The sequence below is a fragment of the Sciurus vulgaris genome, assembly GCF_902686455.1.
Source record: "Sciurus vulgaris genome assembly, chromosome: 15".
Taxonomy (NCBI): Eukaryota; Metazoa; Chordata; class Mammalia; order Rodentia; family Sciuridae; genus Sciurus; species Sciurus vulgaris.
The window spans coordinates 57,299,470-57,318,126 of record NC_136476.1 but is presented as its reverse complement, the minus strand read 5'-3'; the positions used below and the strand labels follow the sequence as shown (position 1 = coordinate 57,318,126).

The following is an 18,657-nucleotide window of genomic DNA, read 5'->3' as shown; positions in this document are numbered from 1 at the left end:
AGAACAGCTTGAACACTAAGATTCTCAGCAATGGTATTAGCATTGTATCACTGAGCCAAAAACAGCTACATAATAGATGTTGTCTATCTCTGCACCCAACTCCCAATTTTCTTTCTCTTCCTTCTGCTTAATGAAGCACCTCATTCTGCCACTGAAAACTAGCATCTTCTTATAAATCACTGGATCAGAAAACTCAGTGGCTTTCAACTATCCTTTCACCAGAGACCCTGGCTAAGCAGATGGGTACACCAAAGAGAATGCACCCCTTGCCACCAAAGAACTTCCCCAAGTGGCTGCAGCATCCCCCGGGAAACACATATGTGTGCATGCGTGAGCACACACACAATTGCTTTTCCAAATTAAAGGCATAACGTTTTGCTAGTATTAATACTGCCAATCTGAATAAAGGTAAAATTTCATTATAAATACTGTCATATTTAGTTTATTCTAAATGAAATCAAGACTTTTCCCTGCATTTCAAAAATGTAGACAACTGTTTTTTGCAATAAGCAGGTTGCAGGACACAAGGAAACTAGTTTTTCATCAATTGTTTCCCAATAAAATGCCATGCTAAGATTTATAACAGCACAGACACTAATATATTGCTCTAAGAAATGTTTTATGGCTGGGTGCAGTAATGCACATCTGTAATCCCAGTGGTGGGGGAGGCTGAGGCAGGAGAATCTGAGTTCAAAGCCAGCCTCAGCAACTTAGCAAAGCCTTATGCAACTCAATGAGACCATGTCTCAAAATAAAAATATTAAAAAAACTGGAGGGCTGGGGTTGTAACTCAGCGGTAGAGTACTCGCCTCTCATCTGTGGGGCACTGGGTTTGATCCTCAGCACCACATAAAAATAAAATAAAGGTATTGTGTCAATCTATAACTAAAAAAAGTATTTGAAGAAAAAAAAAAAAAGCTGGGGATATGGCTCAGTGTCAAGTGTCCCTGGGTTCAATCCCCAGTACCCCCCCAAAAAATGTTTTATAAAGATATATACTTTATGATTTAAATTTGAGACTTTGGACCATTTAAGGTCCTACGGACCCAGTAGGACCATAAAACTATTACATGGTTATAGTTTTTTTAAAGAACTTAGGGAATCATTTAACTATTCAAAGAATTTTTAAAAATTAGCTTACTAGTTGGCACAGTGGCACATGCCCCTAATCCCAACTACTTGGGAGGTAGAGGCAGGATGACTGCAACTTCAAGACCAGGATCCCCCCAATAAAAAACGGAAAAATAAATAGGCTTAATGAAGGATATATTTTTAAATTGTCTGTTTTTCAACATACCTCTTCATTGCTGGAAAATAATGTACTTTACAGGTCCTATTTCTTCTTTGGAAACTCTGGTTTGGAGTCCAAGACTCCTGGAATGTGCTACCTTTCAGCAATTCTTGGTACTTCCTCAGGTCGAACAGTAACTAAATGCTTATACCCAGGGTAGTAGGACATGCTAAATCAAACTTCATAAATTTATTCTGAGATGGAATTAGAGTAACTCATTGTAGAAATGCTAGTATCTCACTCTGATTATAAAGGTCTTTAATTTTCCAAGTGAAAACAAAATTTTATTTGATAAAATCTAATTTATCAAATAAATCCCTTCAAAATAGGTTCAGAAATAAGAGGTAAATATACACTTAAAGAATTAAGAACTGGGAGAAAGAAGAGGCAAGCTATTTTCTATGGTTTTGGAGACAAAGAACAGAATGAGCAAATATTTCATCCAAGATTTCTGATTTCTGACTTCTACAACTGTTCCCCTGTACCAGATGCCTTTGAACACAGATCTGCCTGATGGAAGTCAAAGGCACACACTTGCAAACTGCAGAATACCCAAAATGACAATCACCAGAACAGAAATACCTTGAAGAAAACAAGACAAGGCCAATTAAAGTATCTTGGATTTAAATGACTACAGGGTTGTATAAGGAACTGCCAGCCCAACCAAGAACACAAACACCACAAGACAAATTTTCTTCATATTCTCTTATGACTCTAAAGGCAGAGAGACTAAAGGCCTTAGCAGTGAGGCATCAGCAATGATTTCCAGTATAAATGAATTATAAAGTTTATTAGTCATAGAAAAAAAATGATTCCTCAATATCAATTCTTGTTAAGTTCCCTGTAAAACAATAAGCTTACAGATAATTTATTTCTCATGAACAGAAAAATCACTATACTTTTGGTCCAAGATATGTTGGGTTTTTTCCTTCTTCTTCAGATGACAGATGGATGGAGCTGAATCTATGAACGAGTGTACTTGCCCCAAATGTGCAACATAAATACAGAAGCGATGAACAGAAGACTCATAACCAATACTGGAACAGGGCCACTAGAAATAAGAAAAGAAGGCATGCTTACTTTAGTGATAATATAATAATATATTTAATACTAAAGACTGCCTAGGAATAAAGCAGGAGGAAGGTGGAAGCACTTAAGATGCATCCAGGAGAGAAAAGGCAGGTAACCACTCTTCTCAAATTAAGATTTATTTAAAGACAAACTTCATTGTGTTACTATGATGTATTAGATACGTGAAGATGAGTATCACATTATATAATTTACAAAGTGTAAATGTATGATACCATTCAATTTGTACAACAAATTCATGATACAAGGGAGACAAGTATTAATTTCATTTTATAAATAAGTAAAACTGAGGCTCAGAGGGACTATTATCTTCCTCAAAACACACAGTCAGAACAGGAGAGACTTGGACTCAGGTGTTCTGATTCCACACATATGTTCACTTTGCTGCATCAACATTCCCATTCTCAAAGAGCAAACACTCTAGGTAGTATACAGTAAGTTTGACTTATATTTATACATTAGTGTAGGAAGAAAATAGATTTTACTCATCTGCCTGTTGTGGTTTGAATCTTTAATGTCCCCTAAAAAGCTTATGTGTAAGGCAATAGAGGAATGTTCAGTGGTCAAATGATTAGATTACAAGAGCTGTAACTATCAGTGGATTAATCCATTTAATGGATTTAACACTGTGAAGAGACTACTAAATATACTGTGGACAGGTCGGGCATGATTATAGAAAGGAGGTCACTGGGGTGGGGCCTGTGGCCTGAACTATATGCATCCATGCATTCTACACCCCCTCACCCTTTCCCTGGCCCCCATGAACTAAGCAGCTTTCCTCTACCACACCTTTCTGTCATGATGTTCTCCCTCACCTGGGGGCCCAGAGCAATGGAGTTAAACAACCATGGACTGAGATCTCTGAAAATGTGAGCCCAACATTTCCTCCTCTAAGTTGTTCTGGTTGGGTATTTTGGTCATGCAACAAAAAACTGACTAACACAGCCCTTCCCTAAGTCAAATGTTTTTCCAGTTGGGAATTAGTTTATGGGTTCCTTAAAGATCTCCCTGATCTTCACAAGCTGTGAATGTGTACTTTAGGCACCACCTCCATGACTCTTCCTGCTCACATCACTTTTGGGGAATTGAAGATGTCTCACTTCACCTTCCAGATACAAATGGGGAGTAGAGAGTAAGAAAGACCACAGAAAAGGAATCTTTATAATCATCAAGGTAATGGAAGAAATCCAGTGAGGTAAAAGGAGTAACAGAGACCATAACTAGACAATGAATAATGCACAGAGATCAAAGTCTTTGCTACACTACTATTTTGTTCTTCCAAAATATGTACAATTAAGGGTGTAAATAAATTTAAAGGCATCTGTACAGAGACTGTCCTCATACTACATTGGATCTTACTCCCTTTCTTTAAGGCAACGTTGGAGTAGCGTCAACGACAGAGCATGTTAAGGGAATAGCTCTCAGAGTCAAAGTGCTAAGGCTTGGATACTAACTCTGTCAATCACAAGCTATGACTGTGGCCTCCATTACTTACATTCTTCAAGTCTCAGTTTCCTCATCTGTAAAGTGAAGACAATCATAGTGTCTACTTATAGGGTTGCTGAGGTATAAAATACATTAACATATACACAACACTGACGTATAGGAAGCTCTCATAAAGTGCTGTTATCATTAACTTGAAAATAATTCTGAACTCCCACAAACAGCCAAAAACAAGCTCCAAGATGTTGCTTGACTATTCCAAGATGTAGATTTTTAGGTAAAAATTCCCAACTGTGAACTTTCACCAAAAATACATATCTCTAAAATATGAGAATGTGGTTTATAACATCAAGGAATAATCTCTACAATCCTGGAGGGACTCACAAGTCTGGCTGTACCACAGCAAGGACCTCAAAACAAGCACAGGAAGACTCACTCACTGGAGAGTAGGTTTCCCATCTGCTTAAGAAGAGTTTAAAACAAATCCCTTGGATATCTCAAGAGCTATCAAATTCAAAATCCTCTCTGAAATACTCAGCCCAAAAGGCTGTCAGTCAGAATGACACCAACTCACATATCCCCAAGCCCCCAAATTAATTCCTAAATATATTCTTATCTTTCAAATCTAAAAAATAACAAGGAAAAAAAATCAATACATTAATTAAACCAAATATCAAAGATTCTAGGGAAGCCCCATAAACAATTTGTAATCCAAGTCAAGCCATTGGTTCAATTAAACTAATCCAATTTTGTCTCTTTTCTACCAGACAGGCATGTAAATAGCATGGGACTTAACAGAATATCCAGTTACATCTTTTTCTGTGTGTCTTCAGCATGTCATTTTGCCTCTCTGAACCTGAGCTTTACCACCTGCCAAATGGCACATCTCCCACCTCACAGGATTGCTGAAAGATCAAACCAGAAAGTAGATACTCAAGTTCTTTGCAAAACACCAAGTGCTGTGCAAATGAAATTTGCTATTATTATTCCAATTCCTCACTCACTGGGTTTAGTCAGGAAACAGCTATAAGCAGTGTTGTTCTGGAGCCTACTCTGATCAGAAACCTGATCTGGGATTCGGAGAGAGCCAGGTATGGTCTCCTGGATGCCTACTTCCCATCGCCTAATGAGCATGAGCACTCCCAAACCTGAGAACTTGGCAAGTGATATGCTCATCTTCTCGAATCCACTCACCACCCACCAAAGGCAAGGCAGCCAGGGGACTTATAGGTAATGCAGCATAATGGGAAAACTTCCATTAGGCCTTAATATCAGTTTATGCCTCCAGCTGAATGCTGAAAAATCATCCAATTCCTATTTGAATGGTTACTCCTACTTCTCAGTGTGGGGTAAGAACACCAAATGAAAAGCAATTTCATCTAATTAAGCAACATCCCCTCCAGTTCTCTCTGTTGCCATCACTTACTCGGACATAGCTACATAAGGATCTCCCTCTCTTTTCACTCACTTCATGAAGAGATGTCATTGCAGGCCTGAACCTGGCTAACCAGGTGAAAAATAAGCAAACCGAATTCCAGCCCAACTGGCGCAAACAAAGCTGTTGTGTACTGTAAATCTCATCAGAGCCAAGTGACACATGTGGCAGAGACAGACAACACTGCTGCACTCTGCCACAGTGGACAAATACACAAGATCTGTCCCAAGACTTACACTTTGAGCCCTGGTGAATCTTCCGTGTAGAATCGCCACATCCCCCCAGTGCCTGCTGAAGTCGTGCGACCTGCGCTCCTTGTTCCGCAGCTGGCATTTTTCCTGTGAGAGAGGAAAATGTTACCAACAGCCTTTTCTTGGAAATTCTTATAATAGCACTATAACAAATGCTGCCATGAGGTGGTTAAAGAATCACTTAAGAAAAGACTTTTTGGGGGGCTGGGGAGATAGCTCAGTCGGTAGAGTGCTTGCCTTATAAGCACAAGGCCTTGGGTTCGATCCCCAGCACCCAAAAAAAAAAAAAAAAAAAAAAAAGTAAGAGACTACTTATCATATACTGTAAGTGCCAGCCCATTGTTTGTTCATAAAATATAATAATAATAAATAAAAATAAATAAAAAATTATAATTATTTAAAAAAGACTTTTTTGTTAGTAAGACTCAAATTCCTGCTTTTACCATCTGATCAAAACCACTATGAAGTGAACCTCTGCCTCAGGGCAAAGTATACAAATAACCCTGAGAAGCAACTATTTCCCATTTTACAAATGAGGAAAATTAGGTTCGGCAAAGGTTAAGGGAAGTGTCTAAAGACCACAGGTCCAGCAGGTGGCCAACCTGGAATGTGGACTCAATTCTGACTCTGGCACCCCTCCACTGCCCAACATATCCAGTCTTCTAATTTGAAGAGTGCATTTCAGTTTCTCTACACATTTATTTTGGTGAAGTCAGGTAATAAACCTCTGGTTAAAAATGCCCTAAATCTACATAATCTGGTCTTAAAATCACTACTTTAAAAGATATTTTTACATTACTAAATCTACTGCAAAAAAAGAAAAGTATAAGCTTCAATTACATCCAGGCTTCAAAAATGGTGTATTTTATTTTATGAAAAAGAACTTTGTAATTTGTTTTTGCCAATTTGACATAGTGACCATATATCTTGGACAGAGAGGCAGAATGGAAAATGCAGAAAACACCCAATGAGAACTGTTCCTCGCAAAGGGACAAGGCTTATAAGATGAGGTATGGTACAGGCACCCCTGGCAGACACAAGCAGACAAGCAGCACTGACACTGCTGACCAGGAATAGGCCCAGGGAATCCATTCCCTCCTCTGGGGTCATCCCTCAGTCAGTGGGGACCCCTACCCAACAATTATCCATGAATTATCCCAATTCCAGTTGCTCATCTGACCCCTGTGATAGTATATAACATGGAGGTAAGGAGTAAGTGGTGGGAGGAGAAGTCAAAAGGCATCTTTTTCAGCCCATTTATCACCAACTCAGAAGTCCTAGGTAAGTAGAAAGAAAGAGCAGAGAGGGAAAGCCCTGTCCTATCACAGCCCCCACAAGTTCCAATACACACTCCCTTAAAATTCCATTCTAATAGATATGGGCTGTTGGCTCTAGCTTTTTGGAAAAGGGAAGAGTATTTGGGAGAAATTCAAGTGAAAACCCAATCCCTACCATCTCTTCTTGCTTTCTTCCCAACTCTGGTCCTAATGCCCACCTCACCATGCCTTTACATCACACTCTGAATGCAAAAAGTACTGTCTATAGCTCAAGGAGCTTGCTCTTCTGATGAGGGGAACAATCAAGACCAGTTTGGGTTCCAGCAGGAAAAGTTTTGTTCATGATACAACTCTGAAAGCAATTAGTATCAAACAATGATTTTGGTTTACTGTACTGCAAGTATTATATTTCAGACACATTAATTATGGGCTACTGTATCAACCGGGCACTTACAACTCTTTTGTATAACTGTTTCTATGGAAAGACTGATTGCAAATAATGAAAATAGTTTACAAGTAATTCTTGCACTTTCAAAGCTTTCACTCACAAAAATACACAGCCTTTAATCCATAGGGCAGGTACCTGAAACTTTCCTCCTTGTTCCTAAAAAGAGTTTGAGCTAGAAGGTAAAACCCATCATCAACATGGTAAGTCCCTGGCTCAGCCAGGACTAGGACCCACATACTTGTCATTATTCCCGTAATTTCCAAACTCCAGTTCCTGCCTTCAAAGTTGGAATTACAGAATCCCCAGCAGAATTAGTGCAATCCCTTTTAAGACTTCTTACTTCTGCTGATAACATGGGACACAACAAAGGATTTGAAAATCAGGGCTACAAGAAATAACAAAATGTACTCAAAATACTTCATTTCATCACTAGGAAGCTAAGCAGAGGTTAATAACAGAGCCCACTTTAATCTCTTAAATTTTTATTTGGGGTCTATTTTATCCTTACTTTCTGGACTGTAACTGTGTTCCTCCATTTATACCTTTTTTTTTTTTTTTTTTTTTTTTTTTTTGCAGTGCTGGGAATCAAACCCAGGGCCTTGTGCTTGCAAGGCAAGGACTCTACCAACTAAGCTATCTTCCCAGCCCCTCCTTCTATATCTTAACAAAATGATTTTCAAACCTATTTACACATTTTGCTCTAACACAATGATTTGCTGGCTGTTTCTTAAACACGCCAAGTTCACTAACTTCAGTCTTTACACTTAACCATTCCTTCCACCTAGAAGTCTATTCTATTCCTCTTCAGACCACCTCATGATTTGCTCCCTTACTTCTTTCAGTTCTCTACTCAAATACCACCCACTCTGAACACCCTATCTAAAACCACTATCCACCCCTACCCTATCCCCACCACTCTTTATTTTCTTCATAGCCTTACTGCCTAAAATTATGTTACTTATCTATTTGGCTTGCAAAATAAATATGCCACACTGGAATATAAGGTTCATGAGGACAAACCCTCACTACCTTGTTCACAGATATATTCTTCAAGCTAAAACAGTGTTCAGCATGTAGTAGATCCTTAATAATTACTTGATGAATATCTTAATATACTACCATCTTACTATTCCTGATTCCCATTAATTCTGCTTGCACATTGTACAGCATTCACAGTCTACAGTTTTTAATGCATTATTGTTACTTTGCACCCTCATAAAAAGGTACCTTTTACCTTGTATTAAGCAGAGCAAAGACTCAAACCCCAGCCCAACCTGTATCACTTAAATTCTTTATCACTTCTTTGCCAAGGTATTATTACTTCTATTACTTCACTGATCCTGGAGAACAGAAATCTTCAAACTATTTAACACAGAGCACTATTATTAAACATTAGCTTCAACTTTTTCTCAAAAACTTACAGAACGTGAATATGTTCTTAGCCAATACTCACTACATTACATTCATGAACTAATACTTAACCAGGACCAAACTTGTAGAAGAGACTACTGCAGGGTCTCTAAATGATATAAAATGTTCCCAGTTACAGTGGTCCTACCATAACTAAACCTAAAAGATGACATCACCATCCACAACTTCAGAAGTTGCATTTATCCACTCCACGTATGTGTCACTTCATTCTTATGTAAACCAGTTATGCAAATAGCATGTTTACATGAGATATTTGCTTTTTCTCTAAAAATTCTCAAATAGCCAAATTTCCCTGCCTTAGTACTGCCAATTCTCTCATTCAGGATACTCTGACCATTTCTCACAGGTCTATTACAATTTCTTTGTTCTGAGCTGAAATCTGTTTCATGTATGTTCAAATCATCAGTTTTAAATTTACTTCTGCAAATTCAGAGTTTCTATTTTAATCATCCCTCTTCACATCCTTAAGGATAGTTTTCGTGGATCCCAAGTTCATCTCCTCTCTAGATGCCACCTTACTAGTTACTTCAAAAATCCCAAAACAATAGGGTCGCTTGATCCCTTTACTTATTCATCATTTTGTTAGGACTTATGGAAACTGGGGAGAGAGAAGTCTTGTGCAGTTGCTCTGCCAAAACCTAAAGGAGGAGATAAATATGGAAGCATAAATGGTCTTACACTAACAGGAACAAAACAGTATGGGGCAAAAAAAAACTAGTAGCTACTCCGCCTATAGTCAGAGAAGGTCTCATGAGGAAATAACCTGAGCTAGTTTGCGAAAATAAATAGAAACTCGGGATGAGGTTAGACTGGAAAAACCACCAATCCTTGGTATCCCTCTTTTCTACATGATCAACAAGGAAAAACTAACAGAGAAACTAATCAGAAGAGTAAAGCAGACTGGAGGGTGGACTGGAATGGAAATGGCCTGGCAGAAAGGTTAGCATCAAATGCAAAAGTAGATGAAAGAGGTTAAGGGCTAACCTGGGACAACAGAAATGGAGAAGAAACGAACGTGTCATACGGAAGTAAGAACATAAGTGGGGATGGAGGTGTTGGAGTGAAAGGAGAAACTGTTTTGCGACCATCAAGTTTATGTTAAATGTGAGTGTGTATGGGACCCCCCGATGGAAAGGTGAAGACAAAAGCTCAAACAAACCCACAGACTTAATGACCTCGTTTTTTCAAAGCTGTCCCTGATCCTACTGCAGTGTAACTTTCATTTTTTAACAGTGGTACCCGAAACTGACCCGGGAGATAGTGTCTCCCTCCCAATGCGCTTGTGAGCTGACTACCCGAAGATCTCCTCCTCCGGGCCAAAGAATTTCTCCGAAGTCCGCAAGCGAGGGGGCCGTGGAGATCCTTACCTCTGCCGGACAGTGGATCCCGCCGCCCGGGCCGCCACCGCTTTGCTGGGGGAACGGCCAGAGGAGCCCACGTTAGTGCCACTGGGGGTCGGACCTGGCTGTAGAGGGAGAAAAGCAGACAGACGGTGAGCGTCGCGGGCCCGCCCCGGAACCGCTGGCCCGGACCGCCGGGACCGACACCCGCATTCGAAGCTGGGGGAAGCACGGGAACCCCGGGGAAAGAGCGAGACACAAGGCAAGAGGCAGCGCTCCTGGGGGAGGCGGGAGCAAGGAGAAGTCTGGGCCGCATACCATGCTGAAGGTAGACAGGGAACTGAGGAGACGGCAGGAAAGTTGCGGGACGCGTTGAGAGACTACGGACTGAGAGACCGGCCCAGGCCCCGCCCCCAAACCTGCTGGCAGGGTCCTCGCTGACTCCAAGGACGCTGGGGTTGTCCCACGGTGTGCCTGTAGAAATCCTGTCTGTAACGACCTGGCTGAGTGGAAAGCACAGACCGTCATTCTCTTTTCCTTGGTTCAAAGCTTCCTTAACAGGGCCCAATGTCTCCCACAGGAAAGGTACCGCCAAGTCAGACGAGAAACTTTCTCCGGCAATTATTAAGCTACCACATACTTGTGCTGATGTGTCCTAACGGACGCACGCGCAGCAGGGCGGAGTCGGCCCTCATTGGCCAGCCGGAGCCGGGGGCGGGGCGTGCAGGAAGGCCCCCTTCGGGCGCGGGGCGCAGCCGTGGCTTCCGGGCCATGGCGCCGAAGCAGGATCGTGGCGGGGGATCACGGCCCGGGCCGTCGGTGCTGTTCCTGCACCCGGACCTGGGAGTCGGCGGCGCGGAGCGGCTGGTGCTGGACGCTGCGCTAGCGCTGCAGGCGCGTGGGTGTAGCGTGAAGATCTGGACAGCACACTACGACCCGGGTCACTGCTTTGCCGAAAGCCGCGAGCTACCCGTGCGCTGCGCCGGGGACTGGCTGCCGCGCAGCCTGGGCTGGGGCGGCCGCGGCGCTGCGGTCTGCGCCTACGTGCGCATGGTCTTCTTGGCCTTCTACGTGCTGTTCCTCGCAGATGAGGAGTTCGACGTGGTGGTGTGCGACCAGGTGAGGCGGCCACCGGGCCTCGGAGGGAGGACCTCTGCCCTGTGCGGGTCGGAACTGGCCTGGAGAAGTCCCCCGGGATTGAGATTGTTTTCTGTAGTTGCATGTCCAGAGCCCACGCTCCAGGAAACTTTCATCCTGGAGCCCTGAGGTGGGGCCACAAATCTGCATTTTAACTGGGTCTTCGGTCGCTCTGCAGCAGATGGGACTTGGGGATAGCTCTAAGAGACATTGGCATTAGAAGTCCGTTCTGTCACCTTTTATGTCTAACTTGTGTGTTGTCTTCCTTCTTTTCCGTTACATCTCTTGACTTCGCTTCCAGGCCACCTTGGTCCCTCTGCATTGTCGTTTATTAAAACACGAAGCTAGGAGGTTGAAGCGGGAGCATGTGTGTTCAGGACCAGGCCGGTCAACTTAGCCAAGACTCCGTCTCGAAACTGAAAATACATTAAAAATAAAACATCCAGCTAGCTAAACACGTTACATGCCCAATAAAACTTTAACTTGGCCCCGCATTGGTATTTAAGGAAAAGTCCAAATTCTTTACCTTGGCAAATAATATCCACCTGAATCTACCCTGTAGCTATTCTAGACTTTTTCTTGGGTATTTTCCCAGTCTCCAGTTTTTCATTTTAAAAAGTTACATTTCTGCAGGGGTAAAAATTTAAGTAGTATAAAAGAGTACAATATAAAAGCCCCCCATTCTGCTCCCTTAAGGTAGCCATTGTCAACAATGCCTGGATCTCTCCAAAAGTTGTGGATATACGAGGGTGTGTGTATCTGTTTGTAGATACATCTTATTTGTACATAATTGGGATCATGACATACCTGCTTTGGGGCACTTGCTTTTTTTTCAGCAAAAATTTCTATTTGGATCATCTTTATATATCATTACAGAGATTCATTTCATTCTTTGTAATGACAGGAAATGCACTTTTGTTTGAATGTACCATGATTTTTGCATTCTTCTGTTGAAGGATACTGGTGGTGTGATAAGCATCTCTATACTTTTTGTTAACTTATCCAAGCATATCCTTTGAGTAAATTCCTCGAAATAAGGTTGTAGGTCAAAGAGCACTTGATTTTAAAAGTCAATAGCACTCACCAAATTTCCTTTCTAAGGAAGTTTTGTCACTTAAATTTCCCACAGTCTGTAATAATAGAGCCTATTACTCTGTGCTCTTGTCCACATTGAATATCAGCCATTTTAATCTTTGCCAAACTGATAGGTGGAAATAGCATCATATTCACATTTGTTTCTTTAATTATGACTCCTGAATTGTTTTTTGTTCGACCTTGCTTATGTGGAAGTTATTTAAGAAATGCAGACATTATCAAACATCCTGCATATGTCAGTCAGTTGAGATACAGTTGGTAAAGAAAAACTGAGGGCTTAGAAGTAGGAATAGCCAAGTTCCATTTCTGCTGCTTTAACTAAGTAGCTTTGTATATTTTGCAGGATCCCTAAAGCTCACTTTCTTCAGGTGTTATTTAAGTGAACTGGGGATTAAGTGATTTGTAAAGATTACCCAGTAGGAAAGATCTCTGGTAATGCCTGTAGTTCATTCTCAGTAATGATTATGATCAATGTTTATTGAACACATACTATATATTAAACTCTTAAAAGTTTTATGCATGTCAGTACATAATCACAAAAACTAGTTTTTTGAACAATGATGGTCACCATGTTACATAAGAAGAAGCTGAAATCCAAAGAGGGGTAGATTATTTGATCATATTCACACAGTTAGTAGAACTGAGATTTAAGCCCTGGCGATCTTGATTCCAGAGTGTGCTCTAAACTACTATTGCTCATTTATATAATTCCTTAGGAGGAGAAAAGATCCCACAGTTACCTTGTCCAATATGATAGCCACATGCCACATGTGGCTAGTGGGCACTATTTCATTCATACCTTTGAGAATTGATTACATTTTGAAATGAGTAAAATACACTAAAATCAACTTCATCCTTGAAAAGTGCTGAATGTTTCTAGATTTTTATTTTATTTCTGTTGAATAACACTGTTCAAGAGGAAACCACTGGACTTGAAGCATTTAATGTTTAGCACCCATTCTGCAAATGCCTACTGACCTTCTATATACCAGTCATTGTACTGGACATAGAAGGGAGGTCAGGTTGTCTGTTCTTTCTGCTGTGGTTGAGGCTGAGTGACCAGTCACTTTATCTGCTGTTGATTTTTTGCTTTGGTTAGGTGTCTGCCTGTATCCCAGTGTTCAAGCTGGCCAGACGGCCTAAGAAGATCCTGTTTTATTGCCACTTCCCAGATTTGCTACTTACCAGGAGAGATTCTTTTCTTAAACGGCTATACAGAGCCCCAATTGACTGGATAGAAGAATACACCACCGGCATGGCGGACTGCATCTTGGTCAACAGCCAGTTCACGGCTGCCATTTTTAAGGAAACCTTCAAGTCCTTATCTCACAGAGACCCTGATGTTCTCTACCCATCTCTGCATGTCACCAGCTTTGACTCAACTGTTCCTGAAAAACTTGATGACCTAGTCCCCAAGGAAAAAGAATTCCTGTTTCTCTCCATTAACAGATATGAAAGGAAGAAAAATCTGACTTTGGCACTACAAGCCCTAGTACAGCTGCGTGCACGATTAACATCTCAAGATTGGGAGAGGGTTCATCTGATCATGGCCGGTGGTTATGATGAGAGAGTCCTGGAGAATGTGGAACACTATCAGGAATTGAAGGAAATGGTCCAGCAATCTGACCTTGGTGGGTTTGTGACCTTCCTGAGGTCTTTCTCAGACAAACAAAAAATTTCACTCCTCCACAACTGCACATGTGTGCTTTACACACCAATCAATGAGCATTTTGGCATTGTCCCTGTGGAGGCTATGTACATGCAATGCCCAGTCATTGCTGTTAATTCTGGAGGGCCCTTGGAGTCCGTCATACACAGTGTTACAGGGTTTCTGTGTGAGCCTGACCCAGTGCACTTCTCAGAGGCAATAGAAAAGTTTATCCGTGACCCTTCTTTAAAAGCCACAATGGGCCTGGCCGGAAGAGCCAGGGTGAAGGAGAAGTTTTCCTCTGAAGCATTTACAGAACAGCTCTACCAGTATGTCACCAAACTGCTGGTATAATCAAGGTCTTTAAGTTCTTCATGCTACAATTTTGAAAACAAAAAAAGAAGAAGAAAAAAATCCAGAATTAGCACAGAACAGATTTTTTAAAAAATAAACTCAAGTCTTGAATGTGAGCTCTCTTCCTGTATGCCACAGATCCCTGTCTCAGAAAAACATGCTATGTACATGCAGTGCTTACTGCTCTTTATCTTTCATGCTATCATTCCAAGACTTACCAGTATGAAATTATAAAAATGGAACAAATTCACCTCAGCAAAATATTGTAATTATGTTTTCTGTGAATTATTGTTTCTCTGCATTGAATTTTGAATCATATTATGCTTTAATTGATTTTGATAGTTTAAGTGCATCATTATCAAAGTTGATTAATTTGACTTTGCAGCATATTGAGAACAGGGTTACTGTAGTGTTAGGAAATTTTTGTTAGACCCTTGCCTAAATCCATAACAAGAGTACACTATTTTTTGTTTTTATTTTTTTTACAAAGATGATATTATATTTTTGCACACCGAGACATGACAATAAAAGATGTTTATCAAAAGAGGACACAAAATACTAGGTTTTGGCTTCCATGATCTGTTAGTATTATTAGAAATATAGATAAGAACCAACCTGAATTTAGAAAGCTGAGTAAACTGTATGTTGACCTGAAGAGGGAACATTGTCACACTTGCAACCTGCATTTTGTTTAGGACCTGTTTCCTCATGTTGTTTGAGTCACCAGTTTTGTTAATATTTGTTGTATTAACTAGGTTCCTATTAAGTAAGTGTAGTACACAAATGTTCTTACCCTTCCAAGGCCAGCTGAAATGCTACTGCTGTGAAGCTTACCTCCCAAACTGGAAGTGATCTCCCTTCATATACTCTAGGACTCTAACCAGTCTTGGAGTTCAATATTCACCTGTTGGTCCAAGTATAAATTGTAAACATAAAGCAAAATGTTTGGTGTATTTAAAGATAGATTTATTTTTAAAAAATGAGTAAATATGACTAGTCAAAGGCTCCGTATTAATCATCTCTTAAGAGCACAGACTTGAGAGCCTAACAGCCTACATGACCTAGGAAAAATTTATCTCTGCACCTCAGTTTCCTTATCCGTGGCAAATGGGATAATTGTCCTATCATGCTTTCCTCATAGGGTGGTTCTGACAGATTTCAATAACATACATAAAATACCTAATAGTTGGCATGTAATGTTAACTGCTGCTGTTTTGCAATTGGGGGATGTGGAAATTATTACAAGTTCGATGTGGGTTGATTCCACACTCCCGTATTTTGGTGTTCTTTAAAGGTTAAATTTTAGTTTATAATTCATCATGTGCATCTGTATTACAGGAGTATTTTAACAATACCACCACCAAAAGGAGTTCTACAAAGTGAGGGTGCCAAATACAAAATTCCGTTGGATTTCATTTCCTTTGGCATTGTGAAAGTTTGCCATCCAGTAAAATAGGTGATCCCCATTTTGTGGCTTGGTGTGTTGTGTTTCTGGGAACTGCAGTCTTTCCAGAATATCTGGTGACTGACCACTGGATTTAGGATGAACAGAATTAGTGGCTGTTCACCCCGTCAAGCACTAAATCTTCTGCTTATTTAACCACTATTTTATGCAGATCCTTCCAAAATGGAGTAGATGGGTTCATAGGGCTTTAGTTTAGCTTGACTTCATTACCCTCAGTTGCAGTGGTGACACTAGGCCTTCAGAGGTCTGAGGGCTGCAGAGCCTTGCCTGCCATGACCTTCCAGCTTTTGACACATTGGCTCCTGGCCAATGCCAGCTGAGAATGGAGTTTTGCACACAGAATGTGTTCAAGTTTGTAACACACGAAGAAGGGGAAAACAGCATGAACATTGGAGGTGACTTGTCAGTGACTTCATCAGTAGTAACTCTAGCACTTAGAGAATCAGCTCTTCTCTGTGTGCTGGGCACTACAGGAGATGCAGAGGACATCTCATTTCATCCTCCGTGTAGGTATTCTTCCCTTTGTAGATGAGTGTGGTTTAACAATTTGCCTGGGTCACAACTTTGAGTGATGGGTAGAGTCTCAAGGCTCTGGTTCTAAAGTCCCACCTCCTCATCCTACAGTCAGCAAGCCCCACGTGTGTGTGTCAGTGTACCTACCCTTCACCTCTGCAGGGGGCTTGCTCAGGTCCACCGAATCAGAAGGGCTTTGCCCTTCACTTTCACTTTTCATCTTTGGGGCCATCTGTGAAATGGATATAATTCTCCCATTTTATGCCCAAAGTTCAGACAAAAGACTCTGCCAAAGACAACTAAAAAAATGACAGCTGGGTGTCAACGTTACCTGATCTGTTCAGGACCCCTCACAGACCAGAATTTCTCAGCCTGCTTCCCTTAGATACGTATAAATATTATATATCTATCATATGAACTCATCCAGTGAGGGTCTGGGGTGGTCATGTTGCACATAGATTTACCAGCTCAACTAAGGGGGAGCAGAATTGCAATTCTTCCTGCCTGACAACGATCCTGTGACTATTGAGCCCCTATTGGTGGCCTTTAGAGATTACAAAGCTCACTCTAAGTTGTCCCATTGGTAGGTGATAGACAGGAGAGGGCAGAGGGAACATGAGATTAAGGGGATGATTATATAAACTGGGCCCATTGTACTGACCCTCACATGTTGTCTTGTAAAAGGCAATTTACGTGCATCCCTGCCTGGCTTAAGTCAATAGAATGTTGTACTCCTCAGCATACAACCTCTTATCTGCAGGAAAATCCAGACCCAAAGTCTCCCAACTAATAGAACACAGGTTACCCTGAAGGTGGGGGGACTTCCATGATTCTTACACAGACCAGATTCCAGAACTCAGGGAGACAAGGATAATTACCACCAACCATAAAATCTGTAAGAATAAGTTCTAGTTAGAATCATTGTGGACTGAAGTGACCCAGAGCTGCCTTGGACTTTACCATGAGCAGTGGGACCTTAGAAGTCTGAGGCAGTCCTGTCAGATGTCAAGAGGTAGACTGGGCGTGACTCTGGAAACTTCCCTTGGACCCCCTAATAAAACTAGAGAGCAGGAGGGTTGTGCTGTCTTCCTCTCTGAGAGAACATACTCTTTACCTTGAGAGTGTCCCTTGTTCCCCTTTTCCTATCCTTTCTAATAAATTCACTGCTACTCAGTGACATGTCTGAAATCTTTCTAGCATGATTGTTAAGAAGCAGTGTCAGAGGAGCTCTGTGGCTGCCTCAGCCATGCAACAGATCCTTGTTCTGTAATGCCGTGTGCTTGCGCTGCAGTGTCCTTCCAGGTGATTATTATAAACATTTTTACAGGTGGGAAATCTGAGACTTAAAACCTGGAGGCAATAGAGCAGTAGTTCAAGCCTAGGTCAGTGCAACTACGGGTGGAGTTCTTTCAGTTGAACTAAGGACACCTCTTCCACAAATGCTTCAACACCTGACCTACCCCAGGCACCCATTTATCTCTCCTATCTTCTCCATCTTATTAAAGGAAATGAGGTTCCCAGACACTACTGCCCCTCTACTCATCCAGTCAACCCTTCTGCCCACCTCTGGCAGAATCACCAACTACCCTGTGACTTCCTTTCTTTGTATTTCCAGCTCCCAAAATCAAAGCCAGACAGACCATATTGAGCCCAAAGATGACCCATCCAAATTTGCTCTTGCACAGATGAGTAACAAGCCCAGAAAGGGGAAGGGACCTGCCTGAGGGTACAGGACAGTTGCAGCCCTCCTCTAGCTTCTTTCTGAACCCCCCGCCATCACCTTCTTTCTGAACCCCCCGCCATCACGTCCACTTTTATCACCGCCCCCATTTCCTGCCACTTTGAACTTCCTCCTTTATTCCTAACCTCAACCCTCTACATCTTTGTTCTCTGTGTGGATGCCTCTATTCAGATACTTGTGCTTGCTAACTCTGGGGTAGGGGCCTTTCCCAATGACAGACCAGTTCCTGACTGTCCTTGGTTAAACAGTAGCTCGTGGGAGGGAAGAGAAGGAGGAGGAATTTTACCTACTGACTCCTGAGACAACAGGCTGCTGGATCCAACAGCTAGGTCCCTGTCAAGAGGACTGGGGATTAGAGGAGGGGCGGAGGCTTGCAGAAAGAGGCACCAGGCCAGATATCTTTCATTTGTCCTTTTATTTTTTCTGATACTCCACAAGTTAGTTTTCTAACTATTATTGATATTCATAAATTAGGAGGGACTTTTCCCAACAAAAAAGTATGTCAGAGTAACTTGGATGAACCTGAAGGACATTATATTAAGTGAAATATGCCAACCACAGAAAGACACTCCATGATCTTTTATAGGGAACCTAAAGAAGCAGACTTCATAGATGTAGAGTAGAATAGTGATGGCCAGGGGCTGCCGAGGATAGTGAGGAGGAGCTGGTGGGCAGATGGGTCAATAGGCTCTGCGTGCA

The 18,657-nt window shown here is 41.6% G+C and overlaps 2 protein-coding genes across 2 annotated transcripts; one reads left to right on the top strand and one right to left on the bottom strand.

Annotated features, from left to right (window-relative positions):
- Nucleotides 1–2,060: 2,060 nt before the first annotated feature.
- Nucleotides 2,061–10,548, bottom strand: SEC61B (SEC61 translocon subunit beta). Its single transcript, XM_079113692.1, has 4 exons — nucleotides 10,324–10,548; nucleotides 10,033–10,130; nucleotides 5,495–5,596; nucleotides 2,061–2,342 (listed from the first exon to the last, which is right to left on the bottom strand). Exons 1-4 carry the CDS (start codon nucleotides 10,531–10,533, stop codon nucleotides 2,255–2,257), a joined length of 498 nt encoding a protein of 165 aa, XP_078969818.1. The 5' UTR covers nucleotides 10,534–10,548; the 3' UTR covers nucleotides 2,061–2,254.
- A 24-nt stretch (nucleotides 10,549–10,572) lies between these two features.
- On the top strand, nucleotides 10,573–15,705 carry ALG2 (ALG2 alpha-1,3/1,6-mannosyltransferase; the record flags this gene model as incomplete). Its single annotated transcript, XM_079113691.1, has 2 exons — nucleotides 10,573–11,124; nucleotides 13,337–15,705. 2 exons carry the CDS (start codon nucleotides 10,573–10,575, stop codon nucleotides 14,237–14,239), a joined length of 1,455 nt encoding a protein of 484 aa, XP_078969817.1. The 3' UTR covers nucleotides 14,240–15,705.
- Nucleotides 15,706–18,657: the final 2,952 nt, after the last annotated feature.

What these genes read in the sequence shown, in the direction of transcription:
- SEC61B (XM_079113692.1), bottom strand. Translation starts at nt 10,533, where the DNA reads ATGACGGTCTGTGCTTTCCACTCAGCCAGGTCGTTACAGACAGGATTT. An exon ending in CCCTGTCTACCTTCAGCATG is followed by an intron (nt 10,131 to 10,323) that starts GTATGCGGCCCA and finishes CTCCCTCTACAG; the next exon opens with CCAGGTCCGACCCCCAGTGG. An exon ending in GGATCCACTGTCCGGCAGAG is followed by an intron (nt 5,597 to 10,032) that starts GTAAGGATCTCC and finishes CCTCTCTCACAG; the next exon opens with GAAAAATGCCAGCTGCGGAA.